At 45.9% G+C, this 17,409-nt stretch overlaps 1 protein-coding gene across 1 annotated transcript in view; it reads left to right on the forward strand.

Annotated features, from left to right (window-relative positions):
- Positions 1 to 16,869, forward strand: part of CHSY1 (chondroitin sulfate synthase 1) — a 75,369-nt gene extending 58,500 nt beyond the window's left edge. The window contains exon 3 of the mRNA XM_068203607.1: positions 13,762 to 16,869. Within this exon, the coding sequence (XP_068059708.1) occupies positions 13,762 to 15,354 (1,593 nt within the window). The 3' untranslated portion in view covers positions 15,355 to 16,869. The remainder of the gene's footprint in view (positions 1 to 13,761) is intronic.
- The last annotated feature ends 540 nt before the right edge of the window (positions 16,870 to 17,409 follow it).

Consider the following 17,409-nt stretch of genomic DNA (forward strand, 5'->3'; position numbering starts at 1 on the left):
TGTAACTTGGAAGTGAGGAAAGAAGCCAAATCTAGAGTTGGCTAAGTCACCCCTGGATTTGGAGTGGATTTGACATTTGGATTTGGTATCATTCAGTAGTGGCATGAATTAATGCATCTCTTACAAACCTGCATCATGATTCACAAAGTTCACTCCTCCTGGCATTCTGCAGCATTCAGGGCACTAATTATTAGCAGTGGTCTCAAGTACTCTCATAAACTACCACCTCTTGCTGTCATCTGCTCTTTTCCAGTCTCCAATATATCTCTTTTCCTGTAAGGAAGTTTCCAGGCTGGCAGCACTTCCTATCTAGCACGGTGTCTGTGCAGGACTGCTCAGCTCCTGCTGCCACCACCAGCTCTTGTGAGCACACACTTCTCGTGGCCTTGAGCCATCTGATCCCTGTCTAGCTGCTCTCCTGTGGAACACAGAGCAAGCCCAGAGCAGAGCAGATAAATGTTCTTTCAAGACAGTTCCAGTCTCAGTACAGTGTGAGTTGTCAGAGGGATGAAGATGAGAAGGATGTTGTGGTAGGGTTGGGTTTTGATGTGGGTTATTTGATGCTGTGTGGGGTTGTTTTACTTTCCCTTTACTTTAGCCTTTTGACAAAATGGAGAGGCTGACATTTCATGGGTTGGGTGGTTTCTGTCCCCTGCAGAATGGACAGGAGGGCAATGCCACAGGAGAAACCAACATGCAGGGAGCCCAGGAAGCTAGACTTCCAGGCGGTGGAAGGTTTTCTTTGACCTAATTCTTGACTCGTTGCAAATAACATTGTCCATCTGCTAAGATGACACTGTTTCTCTGCTGGTGGGTCCCAGAACTGGACACTCATCCCTGCTGCCAGGGGACAGTGCCTGCTGTGGTGGGAAGGCATCGTCAGGCACGTTCTGGCCACGTCACTTGAGTCCCAGCTATAAGACCTCTTTCTTAGAAATCCTCCAAGTGTGAAATCCCAGTCCTCAAGAACAGGCAGTACTTTGGTTGGAAATCAGCACAAAGCAGTGAGCAATAGAACATGTTGTGTAAAAATCTCATGTGTTTGTGTCCTCACCCCTTCTAAACAAGGCAAAGAAGTGTCCTTGGGAGCTGATGGATTTAGTGGGGTTTGTATGTGATTTCTTTTAATGTGCTTCACATTAGTCACAGTGCTTTATTTCCTAGGCTTTGTTAAGCTTGTGGTCTGACCATATTGTGATAGTCACTCCTCACAGTTTACTCAATACTAGTTTTAATATCCGGATATAGATTTCTTCAATATCCTGCAATGCATTTTTCAGTGCTTTTCTGGATAATGCTAACACTAAACAGTCTGTGATGCACCAGGCCCCTGAGCTACATTTTAAGGTCAGCATAATGCTTTCCATCTCTCATCTTTGCGCAACACAGACTCCTGTTACGTGTTGAGGTTTTTTTAGGACATAAAGTACCCGAAAGGAGGTTCTTGCTTAAGAAGCACGATGAGACAGCACAACGGTGCTGCAAACTTGCCCCTTCTGGTCTGATCTGTCCTTCCCCCTTCGACTCTCCCTCTGTCTTTGCTCCTGTCCTTTTTTATCTGTTAGAAATACCCAATGATGCACTGTTTCCATGGAAATCAAATGTCCAGGAGATAATTTCTGTATTCTTCTGGCTTACAGACCGGTAGAAATAACTGCTATTCCAGAGGGGAGAATAAAAGTTCTCTTGTGATAGTTTGCTGAGTAAAAAGGTGGCACCCTGACCAGAATCGGCTCGATTTGTCTCCTCTGTTCCTGTGGCACTACTGAATTAGCTGTTAAAATTTCTGTGAAGGGAGGAAACAACTATTTTGCAAGTCAAGTGGCCAAACTTCTCTCAGAGGCAGAGATTTGTTAGTTGCTGGTGTGTATTGAAGCACTTCTGGACCAGGTGTAGATTTGCTCTCTCCAAACAGAAGAAAGAGCCTTTGAACATATTATCATTGCCTTAAAAATAAAAAAGAAAACTCTCGCCTCAGGCATTTGACAGGAGGCCAGACCTCAGAGGACAGCTGAAGAGAGACAGACAGGTTTCTAACATCTGGTTTGGGTGGGTGGATTATATTTGACTTTGGCATTCACATCAAGACAGGGCAAAGGCAGGGCTTGATGGAAGAGCATGGTCCTACAGCCTGCATTACATTCCCTGGCTCTGCAGTGGGAAAACCCCAAATGGGGATGGGCAAAACAGCCATGAAACGGGGGTGAGATTCCTGGGGTACATGCAAAGCTCTTTCTGTAGGCTTTAGACTAAAGTACTGCTGGATTGGTCATTCCAAATCAGGTTGTGGCTATGGAGGACATCCCTGACAGATGTCCTTGAGCAGAGTGAGAGCTGTCCTCCCACCCAGAGCTCTGGGGGTGCCTCTGGGCCCTGCCACATGAGCTGTGTTGAGCAGTGCTGCTATTTCAAGACTCAGATAATGTGTCGGTGCCCATTTGGTTTTCTGACACAAGGTGCAGCCCCCAGGACTGAGTCAGCAGTGAACCCCTCTGCCACCAGCTGAGCCTGTTCCCAAAAGCTTGGTCACATAGAGATTTCCAAGCCTGCTCTTGGCTAGGAGTTGGGAGCACCTATTTGCTCATGGGGTGCACGTCAGAGCCTGGATTAGCTCAGCTCAAAACCGCACTGAACTCGAGAACAACCTGCAGTTCAGATGATACAAGTATATCTCGGAAGAGTACTGAGGAAAGGGCAGCAGAAAGTAGTCCTGTGTGTCCCTCTGAAAGCCCCATTGAAGGGCTCTGGCTCCCTCGTGGCCGTGCCTTTGTGGGACAGCAGAAGAACACAGTCCCCATCCATGCACCCTGCCCTGCCTGGCCCGCCTGCCTCTGAGCCGCGGTGATTTATAACACCCCGAGGACACCAGGGCCCATTTCAATGCAGCTTTAAGCTGTCAGGCTGTAAATTGTCTTGGTTCAGGAGCTACTTCAAAGCAGCCCAGGCTTCCTGCAGCAAGGAGAAGGCTTTTTGGCAAAGCCAGCACAAGTCATTTGCTATTCATGAGTCAAATCCCTGAAATGTCCTCGATCAGCAACTAAAAATGGGTCATAAGAAGACAAGGCATTGCTGTCTGCTGAAGGAAGCTGCAAACTCCACTGGCCTTCTCCATCTGTTGACTAAAGCTCCTTCTGCATTCACAGCAATGGCTTTTCCTCCCTCCCTGCCTTTCTCTGTTGAGCACACGTGAGGTTGCTTGAAGCAGCAGGACCTTGACCCAACAGGCAAACCCACCCAGGAGATCTCCCATTGCCCCTGTCTCCCAGATGAGTGGAAAAATGTCAGTGGAGTATGGGAAAGTCACTAATGAAAATTATAAATTCCTCTTATCTGCTTGGTTTCTAAATCTAGAAAGCCTGCAGTGGCCAAGGGAGAGGGAAAGGAAACAGCAGCTGTGTGCAAGCTGAGGCTTGTAGGCTGCAGGCTGGCAGCTGGAGAGATGGAGGGACCAAGCCATGGTGGCTGCAGGCAGTGGGCACAAGGTTTGGAGCCAGGTCTGCTCTACCAAGACTGCACCTGTGCCAGCTTGGTTGCAGCCAAGCAGAACAAAGTGTGCTCTAGGTTGGAAGCAAAGAAGACCCTAGAAAGACCCAAAAACTCTTTGTATGTGTGGCTAATATTCAAAAGAGAGTTCACTTGTGTTGTGTGATTAGCAAATCCTTCCCCAAGCTGGGGAGTATTTGAAACGGTGTTTTCCTTTCCATTTCTAATGCGTTTACATTCAGCATAATTGCATTTATCGGCATCCACATCTCCTGTTTTAATTTAGAGCATTACAAAGGGAGCAGTTGAATATTCTTTTTGTCAGAGCTGGATGATGGATGGTGAACATCAGCAAGGCTTAAACACCCTTGTGGAGGTGAGCCCCTGGCTCTGACAGACTGTGTGTAATGCAAGAGGCACTTGGTTACAGAGTGCTGCAGAGTAACGCTGCTTGTTCCTTGTCCAAGCTGTGCCAGACAGCAAACTTCCAGAAAACCTCAGACCATATACAGTTAGCCAGCAACACTGTGTGAAATCTTTAACCATATTTGAACGAACGGGCTGACTTGGACACAGTGAGGAGGGAAATGCCAGTCTGCCTGACAGCTCGTTTTAATAATGAGAAAGTTGTTCCACTGACAGGAGGACAATAAAACTGTGGCTGCCTAAAGAGATGTTGCCTTCCTCTAGTTCTGAGCATATGTGAAACTGCAGAGGAACGGGTTGGTCCCAGACCTGTGCATGTGCAGCAGTGTTTTTCCCTTCTTTCATAACCTTTTCCCTTCTCTCACCCTTTTCCCTTCTCTCACCATTTTTCTTTCCAGGGTGTTCAATCTGTACCCACCTGGCCAACCCTATCCAAATGAGTAATTAGTAAGTCACTGCTTTCTCTGAAAAAGTGACTTATTTGAAATATGTTATCCCTTGTGCTTCAGCAAAGCAAGCAATAAAAATAGGTGACCTTTGTAGTTAGAGCTATTAATGCACAATTTATGGTGCTTTTGGGTTACAGGGCATGAAAGGCAAATTCTTGAGAGATTTATCAGCCCTCTGAATGGGCAAACCTTGCCTGCTGGTCCCTTATTGATCAAGGAGATGTGTCTTTATAACCAAACTGCTGTGTGTTGCACTTCCTTTAGATGGCAGAACTGTTTGAGGCAGAGACCTTGTCATGGAATGGTTTTGGCAGTGCCACGTCTACGCTGGATGATGTACATATGTTTTCCAGTGATGAGACAAAGGGCAGATTTTGTTTTTAAACTCGGCACAGAAGAGCAGGAAGGCTGTAAGTCGTGCGTGGTAATGGTACAAGCACTAGAGGAACCCTTGTGCAATCATCATCATCTCACTGTGGAAATTCTTTCTGCAGCAGCTGCGTTACTGCCCGGTGCTTGTTACCATCACGGCCTCCTAAAGCTCTGCTATCCCCAGGCCAGGGCTCAGCTGTGGATTCTCATGGGCTGACTGAAACATGTGGCTTCTCCACATAAAACAAGAGTTTGTGACTTTATTTTCCTCCCCTCCTTGGAGCAATTGCTAAACAATTCTTTGGGCAAAAAAAGAAAAAAAAAAAAAGTGCACGCGTTTCATATAGACACTTGAGAACAATGCTGTGCAGCTTTGGTGAGCCCTGGAAGCTGTCACCCTGCATTGCTCCCCGTGTGAAACAAGCTGGTGATTGAGTCCAGGCCCTTGTAGGCAGTCTTCAAACCAGCTCCAGAAATGGTGGCTCTGGCTGAAAAACCAGACTGAAGAACTGCTCTGAGCTCACAGGCGGGTGAAAGGGGAGTGAAACCCTCTGCCTGTGTCACAAATGTTGTGTCTGTACTGGGCACTGGTTCTGTGGGAGGTCTGTAGGGAAATCCATAGCTTGTTCTAGTTTTCTTCCAACGGGAGTAAAATAAGATTTCTTTTAAATCCATCTTAATTTGAGCTCCTGCTTCAGTGCTGGATGCCAGGGAGGGGTGTACGGAGATGAGCTCAGCCGGTTGAGCATGGTGCTAATAGCACCAAGGCTGTGGGTTTCATCCCAGTATGGGCCATTCACTTAGGAGACTCAGTGATCCCTCTGGGTCCCTTCCAACTCAGAATATTCTGTGATTTCTGTGATTGTGATTACAGCAGACCTGAGCAGGAAACCCAGCACTGCCTCGTGCTGCCAGCTCCTGCCCCGCTCGGAGCAGACCAGCCTTCAGCAGCTGCCACCCACGGGTATCTCAGCATGACCCTGGAAAATCGGCTAGAGAGCACTGTGTTGGAGCACTCATTGAAATCCAAGCCTGGAAGAGAGATGGCTGTGCCATGCAGTTAGCACAGTGGTTCACCAGCACCTTGTCCTTTGTGCTGTTGCAAACCAGGTGACACCGGTGAGACACAAGCAGAACCTTGTCGGTCCAGCGGGACCAAGTGAACAGAGGGAGCCCTCTCAGAGTGTTACTTGAATGCTGGCTGGTTCTGTGTTTCAGATAACCCCACCAGCTTGAAGTGGTGTGCAGCTGCCACCTCCTAGGGACAGGCCATCAGCAATTTGGAAGGGGCTAAGGTTTCAAGAGTTCCTCCTGAACAACATCCCTTCTTCCAGCTGCTCGCCTGGCAGAGGCACAGCACAGCAGCACCCATGGAGTGGCTGTTGTGGCATCTGGGAGGAGGGTTCAACAGCAGAGGAGTTAGAAATGTTATATATTCCCAGTTTTCTGTCAGTTTTCATCAGCTGATACTGATGTGGCTGGCAGAGAAGTGCTTTTACCATCAATTGTTAGGAAAGCATAATGCTGATGGATTCATAAATGAAGTTATGGAAGATGCTGTTCTGGCACTGCAGGTCTGAGGGCCTGCAGCTTTGACACAGGCAGTTGAGCAGTTTTCCTTGTTTTGGGGATTTAATTCAGCATTCCCAGCTTCCTTCCTGCCCCTTTCCAAAAGGTGTAGTCCTGACTCAAATCTTCTCAAGGGATCAGAAACAGCTAGCATGGTTTGTTACCATGAAAAAGGGGCTGTGGCTCTCCTCATCCAAAATGGTTCTGCCTAAGCTGGAAGTTATGAATGTCTTGTAAATGAATCTGTTTTTTTTAAATACACCCCCACCTTTTTACATGCAGGGAAGAACTGCAGCTATTGTGAGGCTGAATCTTTGCCTAATTAAATCCACAGTAATCTCCTGTGAAGGCTCAAGAGAGATTCAGAGCTTTGTGCTGACTGCCTCAGCCCTGTCCTGCAGTGCTGTCACTGAGACATTGTCTCCCTGTGCCTGCTCTGGGGTGGAGGTTCCTGAAACATCCTGCAGCAGCAGAAAGCTGTGCTGGTGGGCACGTGTGGGCAGGACTGGCAGGGAGGGATCCTGCAGACAGACCCACTGGAGCCAATGCTTCCCCTGGACTTCTTGGCAGAGATCTGGGGTGGTGTGTGATGCAGGATCACTGCTGTCCCCATGCAATCTGGCAGAGAGACTAAGCTGCTCCAGCTTGGATTTCTGGTGTTGGGCTGATGCTGAGATGGTGGGTGGCTGCCTGGGCTGCAGCTGAAATTTCTCCAAGCAGAGGGTTTCTTCTCCACTCCCCTTTAAGCAGCAGCTTTTGGTAGCCTTGCCAAGTGGACCAAAAAGGCTCCTCATCCGTCAAGGCTCGGAACTCCTACAAAACCACTGGATGTGGAAAGTAGCTCCCAAATAGGAATCTTTGAATTCCATGAACAAAAGTATTTCTAAATTATTACATTACTGCTTCTTGAAAACACATGGTGGAAAATCACACAGCAGTCCAGAAGAGGTCTTCTTTTCTGTAGGCTGTGTTCAGAGGAGACTGCATCCCTCTAACTCTGTTTTTAGCATCCAAAATATATTGGGCAGGGTGTCAGAAGCTTTCTGCTCATCATCTCCAAGAAACTCCCCTTCAAGGGTCATGTGCTGCTCCTCTGGAATCTTAACACTTTGCATGAGAAAGAGCAGATGCAGACTTCCAAGGCTGTGGCTCTGGCTTTCATGGGCCTGTTGAAATTCATAATGAAAAACAAGTTTTCTTCAGCTCTGCCTGTACTGTGGAGTAAAAGTGTGGAGTTGACAACAAGGAAAAGAAATGCTGAGGCGCAGCAGATTCAGTGGGCAAGTAATCTGGCATCATCCCTGAGTCTGGCCTTTAAATGAGCAATCAGCAGGGAGTCACTGTATCCCTGGTTTTGTTTGGATCTGGGACAGAGGCTGGAGAGGGAGAGCTGAATCATTTGCCCCATGGGTCAGAGCCTTGACTTGAGCAAGGGCGAGCCTTGTGAGGAGCAGCAGTTTGCACCAGGACTCGTAATTTGGAAATTATGTTAGAAGCAACTTTTGATTGCACTTTCTCAGGCAATCCCAGTGACAATTAGTCATTTGCACCTACAGTGTTCTGTTTCTTCAATAGCTGTACTGTAGAACATTTGTTAATATTTAGTGGTATTTTACTTGGTTTTGTTTCTGTCAAATCAGAACCTTTTGGACGAAAACCTTGCAATCACATCCAGCTCTCCTAAGGTTTACACACTTAAATCTAAATATCCTAACTGGCACGTTCTGTTTTATCTGGTTTCTGTATCCTCATTTAGACCAGGAGGATGAAGCTCAGTTTAATGCAGGGCCAGGAAGAGGGAAGTTCTCTGTTTCCTAGCTGGAGGATCTCAGTTCCCAAGTGCCTTGGACTGCTCCCACGTGTAGGTTTTGGGTAATGAGATTGTGGAGCTCAGGGTCAGAGGTGAGGTGCTCAATGCCAGTTTTGAAGACCCATTCATTTTTGCAGGTTTTCTTCTTTCCTTTGCCAAGCTGGAAATACTTTAAAGGCTACTTGGTTTGAGAAACTGTAAATGAATAAGTAATTTTTAAGCTCTTCTACTTGCTTAAACAAGAAAGGATTGGGAGAAAAACAGTTGTTTAATTAAACAGCTACTTGGTATGGTTCACAATAGCTTGAACTCCAGCAGTAACTCTCCTAATTCACAGATTCCTTGGGAATTCAGTGACCTTGAGTTTGCTGTGCTTGAAACTTGCCTTAGTTCTTGGCTTCCTTTCTGGAACACTTTGGAGAGGAGAGCAGTGCAGGAGGCACTGCAAGGCTCTTGAGTGAGACCAGCACTGTTCCACTTAGGATCATATAAGAAGAGGCATTTGTGTTGTGCAGAATAAACTTTTTGCTTCAGAGCATGCCTGGGCTTATTGCACCCAGAGGTCACAGCTGGATCTGCCCCTGCTACCCCAGCCATGGAAATTTTGAGTACTGACTGCTCAGGATGATTTTCTTGCCTCTCTTTTTGAAACAACGCAAACGTGAACCGGCAGTACATGATGAAATTTGTGTGAGAAATGACTTGTCTGAAGAATCACATCATTTAATCGTGCTCCAGAGCTCAAAGCTTCATTTGCCAGCTGAGAGGGAAGTCTGATCTCCCAGCACCGAGTGGTGTTTCCTGCATCCTTTCCTGTGGTGGCAACTGGGGAGCTTAAAGCCATGAACGAGTGGCCAAGTTCACTGGAAATGAGTGTTTATCCCTTACTTCCCCGTGTTTGTCTCCACCATAATAACTCTGTCTGAAGGAGTGGCTTCAGTCATGTCAGTGTTTAGCTGTGGGATATAAAGCATCAGGATTTAAACAGAAAGAACCCTGAATACACAGAGTTGTATCCAGGAGGTCCCTACAGTCTTCCCCTCCAGCAAAGGGAAGTCACAAAACCCCGCTGCTCCTTTCCCTTGGCAAAATTTTTCATCAGTTGAGCTATAATGGTGATGTATAAACCAGAAAACTGGAGATCTGTTGTGGTTAATGAGTGCAAAGTGGCAAAATGGTGCTAGTGCAGTTCCTCGGGATGCGGTAGCAGAAGGACTTCAGTCTCATTTCAGCCAGCCAACAGGAGCTGCCCCCTTGCCACCAGCTGTGGCACATCTTTGGAAGGAGGAGATGGACATGAGCATCCTGCCTGGGTTTGGCTGCAGAGCTGTGGGGCAGGGTAGGGGCTGTCCCAGCACCTGCATTGCTCCTGTAGCAGAAGAGCTCCTCACTGGGACCCCCATCCTCATCTCCTCCTGGCAGAGGTGCTCTGAGCTAGGTGACGTTAACCATCATTTGGGCTTTTAATTAGCTGGGCTTTGTATTGAAACCCATCTTGGGCATTTTGAAACCTGACATACAACATGTCTTATCCATGATTGCTTTTCGTGAGGCTTGTGGGGCTGTGTTTTCTGGGCTCTGGTAGCACAATCTGGAGCTGTGAGAGAAAGCCCTTGGGGGCTAATCCGTGGCTGCGGGCCAGTTTCTGCATAAACTGGTCTTATTTTTAAAGTCCATTTTCTCCAGTACACTTTTTTTTGGCCTGCAAAAGACTTCTTCATTTAAAACGAAGAACATAACACTCTCTCCTTTCAGTTGGTCTTTTGGACATGAGCCAGCAGTGCCCACAACAGCTGTACCACAGTTTAAACATTCAGTCTCTAATGGTTTGGGGAACATTAGGGTTTTTAAGGCTTCAACAGGTCTAGAGTAAATAGTGGTCAATAAAGAGTAGCTCTTCTTTGTATCCCTATGCTCTCAGTGCTCTGCACTAGAATAAAGCATGCTTAGAATATAATCATTGCAAAATTAATATCCATGAAAAGTTCTTTTTTTTTAAAAAGAATCATAGAGAAACCTGTTTCACTAGAAGAAGAGTTTGCAAGAGTTCAGCTCTCAAGACTGGTTGTAGGCCATGGAGAATTTGGTCTGTGGGAGACGTGCACGTCCTGGGCTCCTGTCACTCCCCACGTGTGTGTTTAGTGACTGGGAGGAGCAAATAAATCACAGGTATTCCTTTCTCTATGGCCTTCTTCCACCTATTGATGATGTACACAAGAGTTAATTATGATTCTGTATTTTCCTTATGGCTGTCCGGTGTCACGTGGATTCAAAAGCCAGTGTGTGCTAATTGGTGATATTTAGCATAGTGGTTTGGACCCAAATATGGTAAGAAATTACATTAACAAGGATTGTGATAATTGGGCATTGCCCTTGTTAGTGATTGAACCCAGTGCTGGGGAGCCTTAATGATTTGGGCAAATCAGTGTTGGTGGAGCTGTCAAACGGCATGGAGGGAACTGCTCATTTCCTTCAAGTTTGTAGGTGTGGGTGAGCAGACAGAATCCATGTGGGGCTGGTTTCTGGGACAAAGCCCTGGAGCCTTGCAGCCCTTCTGTGGCACTGGGTCCCGTGTCTATCCTTGCCTCAGCCTGAGAAGGGTTAAACTGCTCCGTTGGCCACTAGCCACTTGGACTTTGTGTACACCACTTAATGTCACTGTGAAGAAATGGTTTGTAACTCCTTGTACTCTCTGTAGGGAGTTGATTAACCCCTTCCAATACCCTTCTTTGTGTTTGCTGCTGGTGTGGGGTGTACCTTGGCTCCCCCAGGGGGATCCTGGCACCCCCCGTGCCTGCTGAATGCCAGGGGACAGGGGGATACCGGGGTAGGAGTGGGGGAGACTTCATAGGAAAAACATGGAACGTGCCAGCCTTGCCAGGCACTCTCCTGAAAAATGGGATTATATAAAAGCCTGGCTACTGTGGTGCTTCTCATTAGCTGCACTGCAGGGTTGGCCAGAGCGCAGGGCTCGGGCAGTTGTCACCTTCTTGGCCGGAGCAAGGTGGATGTTTATAGATGTTTCAGTTATAAATTGCTTTGTGTTGAAGCCCTGGTAAAAGCTTGCTGAGATATGTTTTATTTTCAGTTTTTGAAGCAAGCTAGTTTTGGGAAGGGACAGGAAGGAGTATTAGAAGGTAACTGGTCTGCCTAAGAGGTTACTCCTGAGTGGCAAGCCAGAGCTTTAAAATATGCTCCTTAATTTTAATTTGTGCCATTTGCTAGGGGTTCCTATCTTTACTTCCATTGGGAAGTTTCATAACATTTTCCTACCCATCAGTATTCTATTAAAACTTTGTTGTGTAATCTGAAAGCCTTTCTGCTTGTCATGGTTTCCTCTTCAGAATGCCCTAGGTAGCAATTTTGGAGTAAATGCATTCAGGCTGCATGGTCTTGATTTTGTTGTCTTATAAATTCAAAACAAGACTTGAAATTAATTCCTATTGTCAATTTTCCTTTAAATAATGGCGGCCTAATGATGTGATTTAAGAATTTTTACCTGATGTCACAGTACTCCTGGAAACACCTCTGCTATATTTGTTGTTAAATGTGAGTGAAATTGGTTACCATATGCATTTCATACTTCTAGTTTTACGTGTGCACAGTGTTAGAGGATAGATCAGTGTTGTCAGTAAAATAAGTGGCTCCTGCAGTGTTGGACTGATCCTGTTCTTCCCATGAGAGCTCTCCACTGCAATATATGGTGCTCACAGGACTGACCCTAAGTGGGTGTGATTTAAAGTCTCCTAGAGCCCTTCACAGCAACAGCAAGGTTCAAAGTGACCAAAAAAATAAAGCGTTATTAGCAGAGGGAACAATACAGGGATACAAATGGAGAACCGTCTCTTGGGTGAGTGGAAAAAATGTGTTTCTTGGGAAAGCATGAGGTTCATTCAGTTTGGATAACTCTGCTGGACGTGGGATTAGACCAGCTAACCTCTGCCCGTAGCGCTCTTTTAAATCTTGCATGACTTCTAAGGGGATATTATACATCTCGACAGGCAGCTCATCTGAGGCCTGCCAAGGGGCCATGGCCAAGATGTTCTCCTTTGGCTGCGTTGCTGTGCAGATCCATCCATCCTCTGGCCTGGATTGCTCCCAGACAGCGTGCACGCAGCAGGGATCACTTGGGGAGAGCGGGAAGAAGGTGAACTTGAAGGAGAAGGGGGTGGGGGACTGGTGGTGACCCACGAAATAAACGTCCTTTCTTTCTCAGCCCTGCTGAAATCCCTCCCTCTCTCCTTTGCAGTGATTTACGTTTGCTCAGATTAAAATCCCTGCTCCCAGTAGGCTCAGCTTGCCCCGTGCTGTCGGCGGCGATGCGCCGAATGTCAGGTTTCAGCATGCACACAGCCAGCTTGTTAAGATAGCAGCAATTAAATCCAGGTGTAAGTTTATCCCTGAGATTCAGTGTCTGTCCACAATAATGGGAAAAATGCAACCGAAGGCCTCATGAAACAGGACTTGTGCTGGCTCTGAGCAGCTGGTAAAAGGAAGGTTTCTGTGTTGGTGGTTTTCTTTTTAGTGCTCTGTTTGATTGTCATCGTATTTGAGACCTTCTCCCTGGTTCTTTTTTTGAGTTTGGCTCTTTGCTGACCTGTACAGCTTTATTGCTGTGTTTCCTGTGGTAGATTCCACTGCCAGTAACAGAGATTGGATCCCATATTGAATGAGGGTGCTGTGTCAGCTCTGGCACGTTGATGACGTTTGTGTTGTGACATAGAATCTGCCCGTGGTCTTTTTAAATTTCCATTATCCAAGCCGGTCTATAACTTTGGTCTCAAGGTTTTATTTTCAGTTTATTTTCCACATTATCATCCTGGTTTGCCTTTCATGATATCAGCTACTGCCTGAGCTACTGAGGACTGTAAAGCTGGTTGGTCTGCTTTTCCTAAGACTTGTGAATCTAATCTCAGCTCACCATCGCCTTGTTTTGAAATAGCAAATGCCACGCTAAGGATGTTCTTATTTTGGTGTACGCCTGCATCCTGTATTACCTGACTTCTGGAACTCCAGGAATCTCAGGTGCACTTCACTGTCCATTGACATTTTAAAATGACAGCTGTAGCTTTGCATTGCAGCACTTGAGGTAACATGTTTGGCATCTTGACTAAAATATTCAGCAGCCTGCATTTTTAATGCATAAACCTGGATTTTTAATGCTTAAATGGCATTTGGGTATAATGGAAGAGGTGTTGTCAGATTTGCTTAGTATGTACATGGCATCCCTTTTTATTCTTCTTTATTATTAATATGAAAACAATGGGAAACAAATGAATAATCAAAGTTCTGTAGTGAACACTTCACAGTGTTATTTTCCTGGTGATGGTGTGTTGTTGTGAAGAAATGAGCTTACAATGGACTTACTGCAGAATTGTTTGGCCGCTGGTGATACCTCTAGAATGGGCTGTGGTAATCCCAAATCCATGATAGATGTTTCTTTCACCAGTTCACAATGAATAATCCTCTTAATTTCCTTGAATAGCAGCTGGTATTGCTACAACCTGTGCCTAAACCCAAGAACAGCTTATTCAGAAAGCCTTCTGGCCCTGTGAGCGAGGGGGAGTTCTCTCCCAGCAGGGTTGCGTGGGCAAACTTTCACAGGGTCAGCTCTGCCGAGACTCTGACTTCTCCTCTCTCTCTCTCTCCTAGATGCAGCAGCTGTTCTACGAGAATTACGAGAAGAACAAAAAAGGCTACATCTGGGACCTGAGGAACAGCAAAATACACCGAGCTATAACTCTGCACCCCAACAAGAACCCCCCGTACCAGTACAGGCTGCACAGCTACATGCTGAGCCGCAAGATCGCCGAGCTGCGCCACCGCACCGTGCAGCTGCACCGCGAGATCGTGCTCATGGGCAAGTACAGCAACACCGAAATCCACAAGGAGGACCTGCAGCTGGGGATGCCGCCCTCCTTCATGCGCTTCCAGCCCCGCCACCGGGAGGAGATACTGGAGTGGGAATTTCTGACAGGAAAATATTTGTACTCGGGTGCCGACGGGCAGCCGCCTCGGAGAGGGATGGACTCGTCCCAGCGCGAGGCGTTGGATGACATCGTTATGCAGGTCATGGAAATGATCAACGCCAACGCCAAGACGCGAGGGAGGATCATTGATTTCAAGGAAATACAGTATGGATACCGCAGGGTGAACCCCATGTATGGAGCAGAGTACGTGCTGGACCTGCTGCTTCTCTACAAGAAGCACAAGGGGAAGAAGATGACAGTCCCCGTGAGGAGGCACGCGTACCTGCAGCAGACCTTCAGCAAGATCCAGTTCATGGAGCACGAAGAGATGGACGCCAAAGAGCTGGCCAGCAAAATCAACCAGGATTCCGGGTCCTTGTCCTTCCTCTCCAACTCGCTGAAGATGTTTGTCCCCTTCCAGCTCAGCAGGTCCAAAGCAGAAAGGAAGGAGCTCAAAGACAAGAAGATCAACATCCTGATCCCTCTCTCCGGACGGTTCGACATGTTTGCAAGGTTCATGGGGAATTTTGAAAAGACGTGCCTCATTCCAAACCAGAACGTCAAGCTGGTTGTCCTGCTTTTCAATTCCAACTCCAACCCTGACAAAGCGAAGCAGATCGAGCTGATGAGAGATTACCGCTCCAAATACCCCAAGGCTGACATGCAGGTTCTGCCGGTGTCCGGGGAGTTCTCAAGGGCACTGGCTCTGGAAGTCGGATCTTCTCAGTTCCAGAACGAGTCTTTACTTTTCTTCTGTGATGTTGACTTAGTGTTTACCACAGAATTCCTCCAGCGGTGTAGAGCCAACACAATTTTGGGTCAGCAAGTATATTTTCCCATCATTTTTAGCCAGTATGATCCAAAGATTGTTTATAGTGGAAAGGTTCCTAGTGACAATCATTTTGCCTTCACTCAGAAAACAGGTTTCTGGAGGAACTATGGCTTTGGTATCACCTGTATTTACAAAGGTGACCTTCTTCGAGCGGGTGGCTTTGATGTCTCCATCCAAGGTTGGGGCCTTGAAGACGTAGATCTATTTAACAAAGTCATTCAAGCTGGCTTAAAAACTTTCAGAAGCCAAGAAATTGGAGTAGTCCATGTGCATCACCCTGTTTTTTGTGACCCTAATCTTGATCCAAAACAATATAAAATGTGCTTGGGGTCCAAAGCTTCAACGTATGGGTCCACACAACAGCTGGCTGAAATATGGTTTGAAAAAAACGACCCAAATTTTGGGAAAAGCAGCAATACTAATGGCTCAGTGAGGACAGCCTAATGTCCAGCTATGCTGGAAAAAACTTTTTTTTTAATTATCTAATTTATTTTTGGGAAAATGTTTTTTGATAATTCACTTTTAAAAGACCACACAGGATATATTTTAGAAATCATCATTGTTTTCTTACAAAGCGCTCATTTTGAGAAGAACAAGGCCCTTGGGTTTTTTGTTGTTGTGGTTTTGGTTTTGAACAAAACTGTGATCAATATTTGCCTTCAAACAAAAAAAAAAAAAAAAAGAAAAAAAATGAAAAAATTGTTTAAGAGTTATCTGATCAGTGGAAATCTGACTTGAATTAGAATTTCCTTATGAACAAAAGATTGTTTCCTACCGTTTCCGTTGCCGTCTTCATGGCTGGGATTCTGTAAATGTGGACCTGAGCGTGCAAAGCCAAGTGACAAAACGCTGTGTCTAAATGTTTTTGGTGTGACTGCTACCGTGCAAAGATTCTGCTCCTTTGGTTCAGGATTAGTCATTAATTCTCAAATTGCGTTAGAAAATCCGAGTCGCTGTGGCGATGAGAAAGGGTGGTAATCGCAGGAGGGGTTTTGTTTTTCCCTAATAGCTGATTATTTCAGTTTAAAAATACACCTCCACTTATTATAGGCAGGCGAGGGAAGGAAGTAAGCACAAGCCCTGATCCAATTAGTCCTTGTAGAAGTTGTTGTGTTTGGTGTTTGGTCCGTAGACGGACGGAATGTTTGGGGAATCCGTGCTGGGTTCTGTGTTCTGTCCTCAGCCGCCCTCCGAGGCTGAGCCGTGCGACCAGGGAATGCTGAGGAGCGAGGGGAAGGGGCTGGGAAATGGGAATCTCTGGCAGCCAAACGACAGCACACAATGAACAATCCAAGATCCCTGAGGAGAGCTTGGAAAACTCCTCTGCACCGAGAGTCCCGCGCCCGATCGCATCGATTTCGTTCGGTCGCGTGATGTTAATGGGAACAATTATTACATCTGATTGCTAGTTTTGTTTTGGGATTTTTTTTTTTCTGTATCTGCTAGACCGTTAATTTATTTAATATCCACTGTTTTAGGTTCTTGACCTTTCCTTGAATATCTGTTAGTCATTTTAATATTTTATATATATATATATGCGTGTGTAAATATATATATATATATATTAGGAATGTATTGCATCTTCTCACTGATAAGGTAGTGTACATCATACTTATAGTAAATGATCTCCAAAGATTACTTTCTAAAATATTTTTTCATCAATCTTTTTTTTTTCCCCCCCCAAATTTCTTTAACATTTTTGGAATGACTTCAGTGAGTTTAGGAATTTTTTTGGTATTCTGAGAGGAACTGGGGATGAGGAGGCTGAATACAAGGAAAGTGTGATCCCTATGAGTTAACACCTAGCAAGGTAAGAGAAAATACACGAACTAAAGTGCCTTAAAGCCAGATAGGGAACCCTGTACACTGAGACTTAGACAGTGACTGGGCATTGTCATTGAAGCAGATGATCTCTTGGGACCTGTGTACCTGTAAATATCCTGCTCAGCAGAAACAAAACATAAAAACCAGCGAACAATATATTTTTCTATCGTATCCTCCAGCCCCATTTCATCCCATTGCCTTCAGTTCCACTTCACCTGCTCTCTGGGAAGTGGAGGCAAGTGAAGGAGTGGAGAAAACCCAAGGCTTTGGTGGTTGTTGCCACGTTTGAAGGGATCTTACAGTGCAATTGCTATTCCAGTAGAAGAAATAACCATTGTTTACACGCGTATGGAGTATGAACTGCAACTAGCATAGAGTCTGTGTCTTACAATGTTCATCATTTTCTGGTGACAGTCCCAAGGATGTAGGTGCATGGAAAATTTTTCTTTTCCTTCTCTTTTTTTTTTCTTTCCCTTCCTTTTTTCATTTTTTTAAGACTTGCTTCTAAGATGCAATAAAGATTTTTTTATTTGCAATCAGATCTGCTCACGTTGTCAGTCCGTGTCGTTCCACCCAGCAGAGGCACAGAGTAAACACTTTGGGAAGTAAGTCCAGGTAAAAGGATCTCTCTCTTCCAAGGGTTTTGACCTCTGTGTTGTGTCTTTGGCCTGGGAT

This window comes from Anomalospiza imberbis, chromosome 13 (genome assembly GCF_031753505.1).
Source record: "Anomalospiza imberbis isolate Cuckoo-Finch-1a 21T00152 chromosome 13, ASM3175350v1, whole genome shotgun sequence".
Classification (NCBI taxonomy): domain Eukaryota; kingdom Metazoa; phylum Chordata; class Aves; order Passeriformes; family Viduidae; genus Anomalospiza; species Anomalospiza imberbis.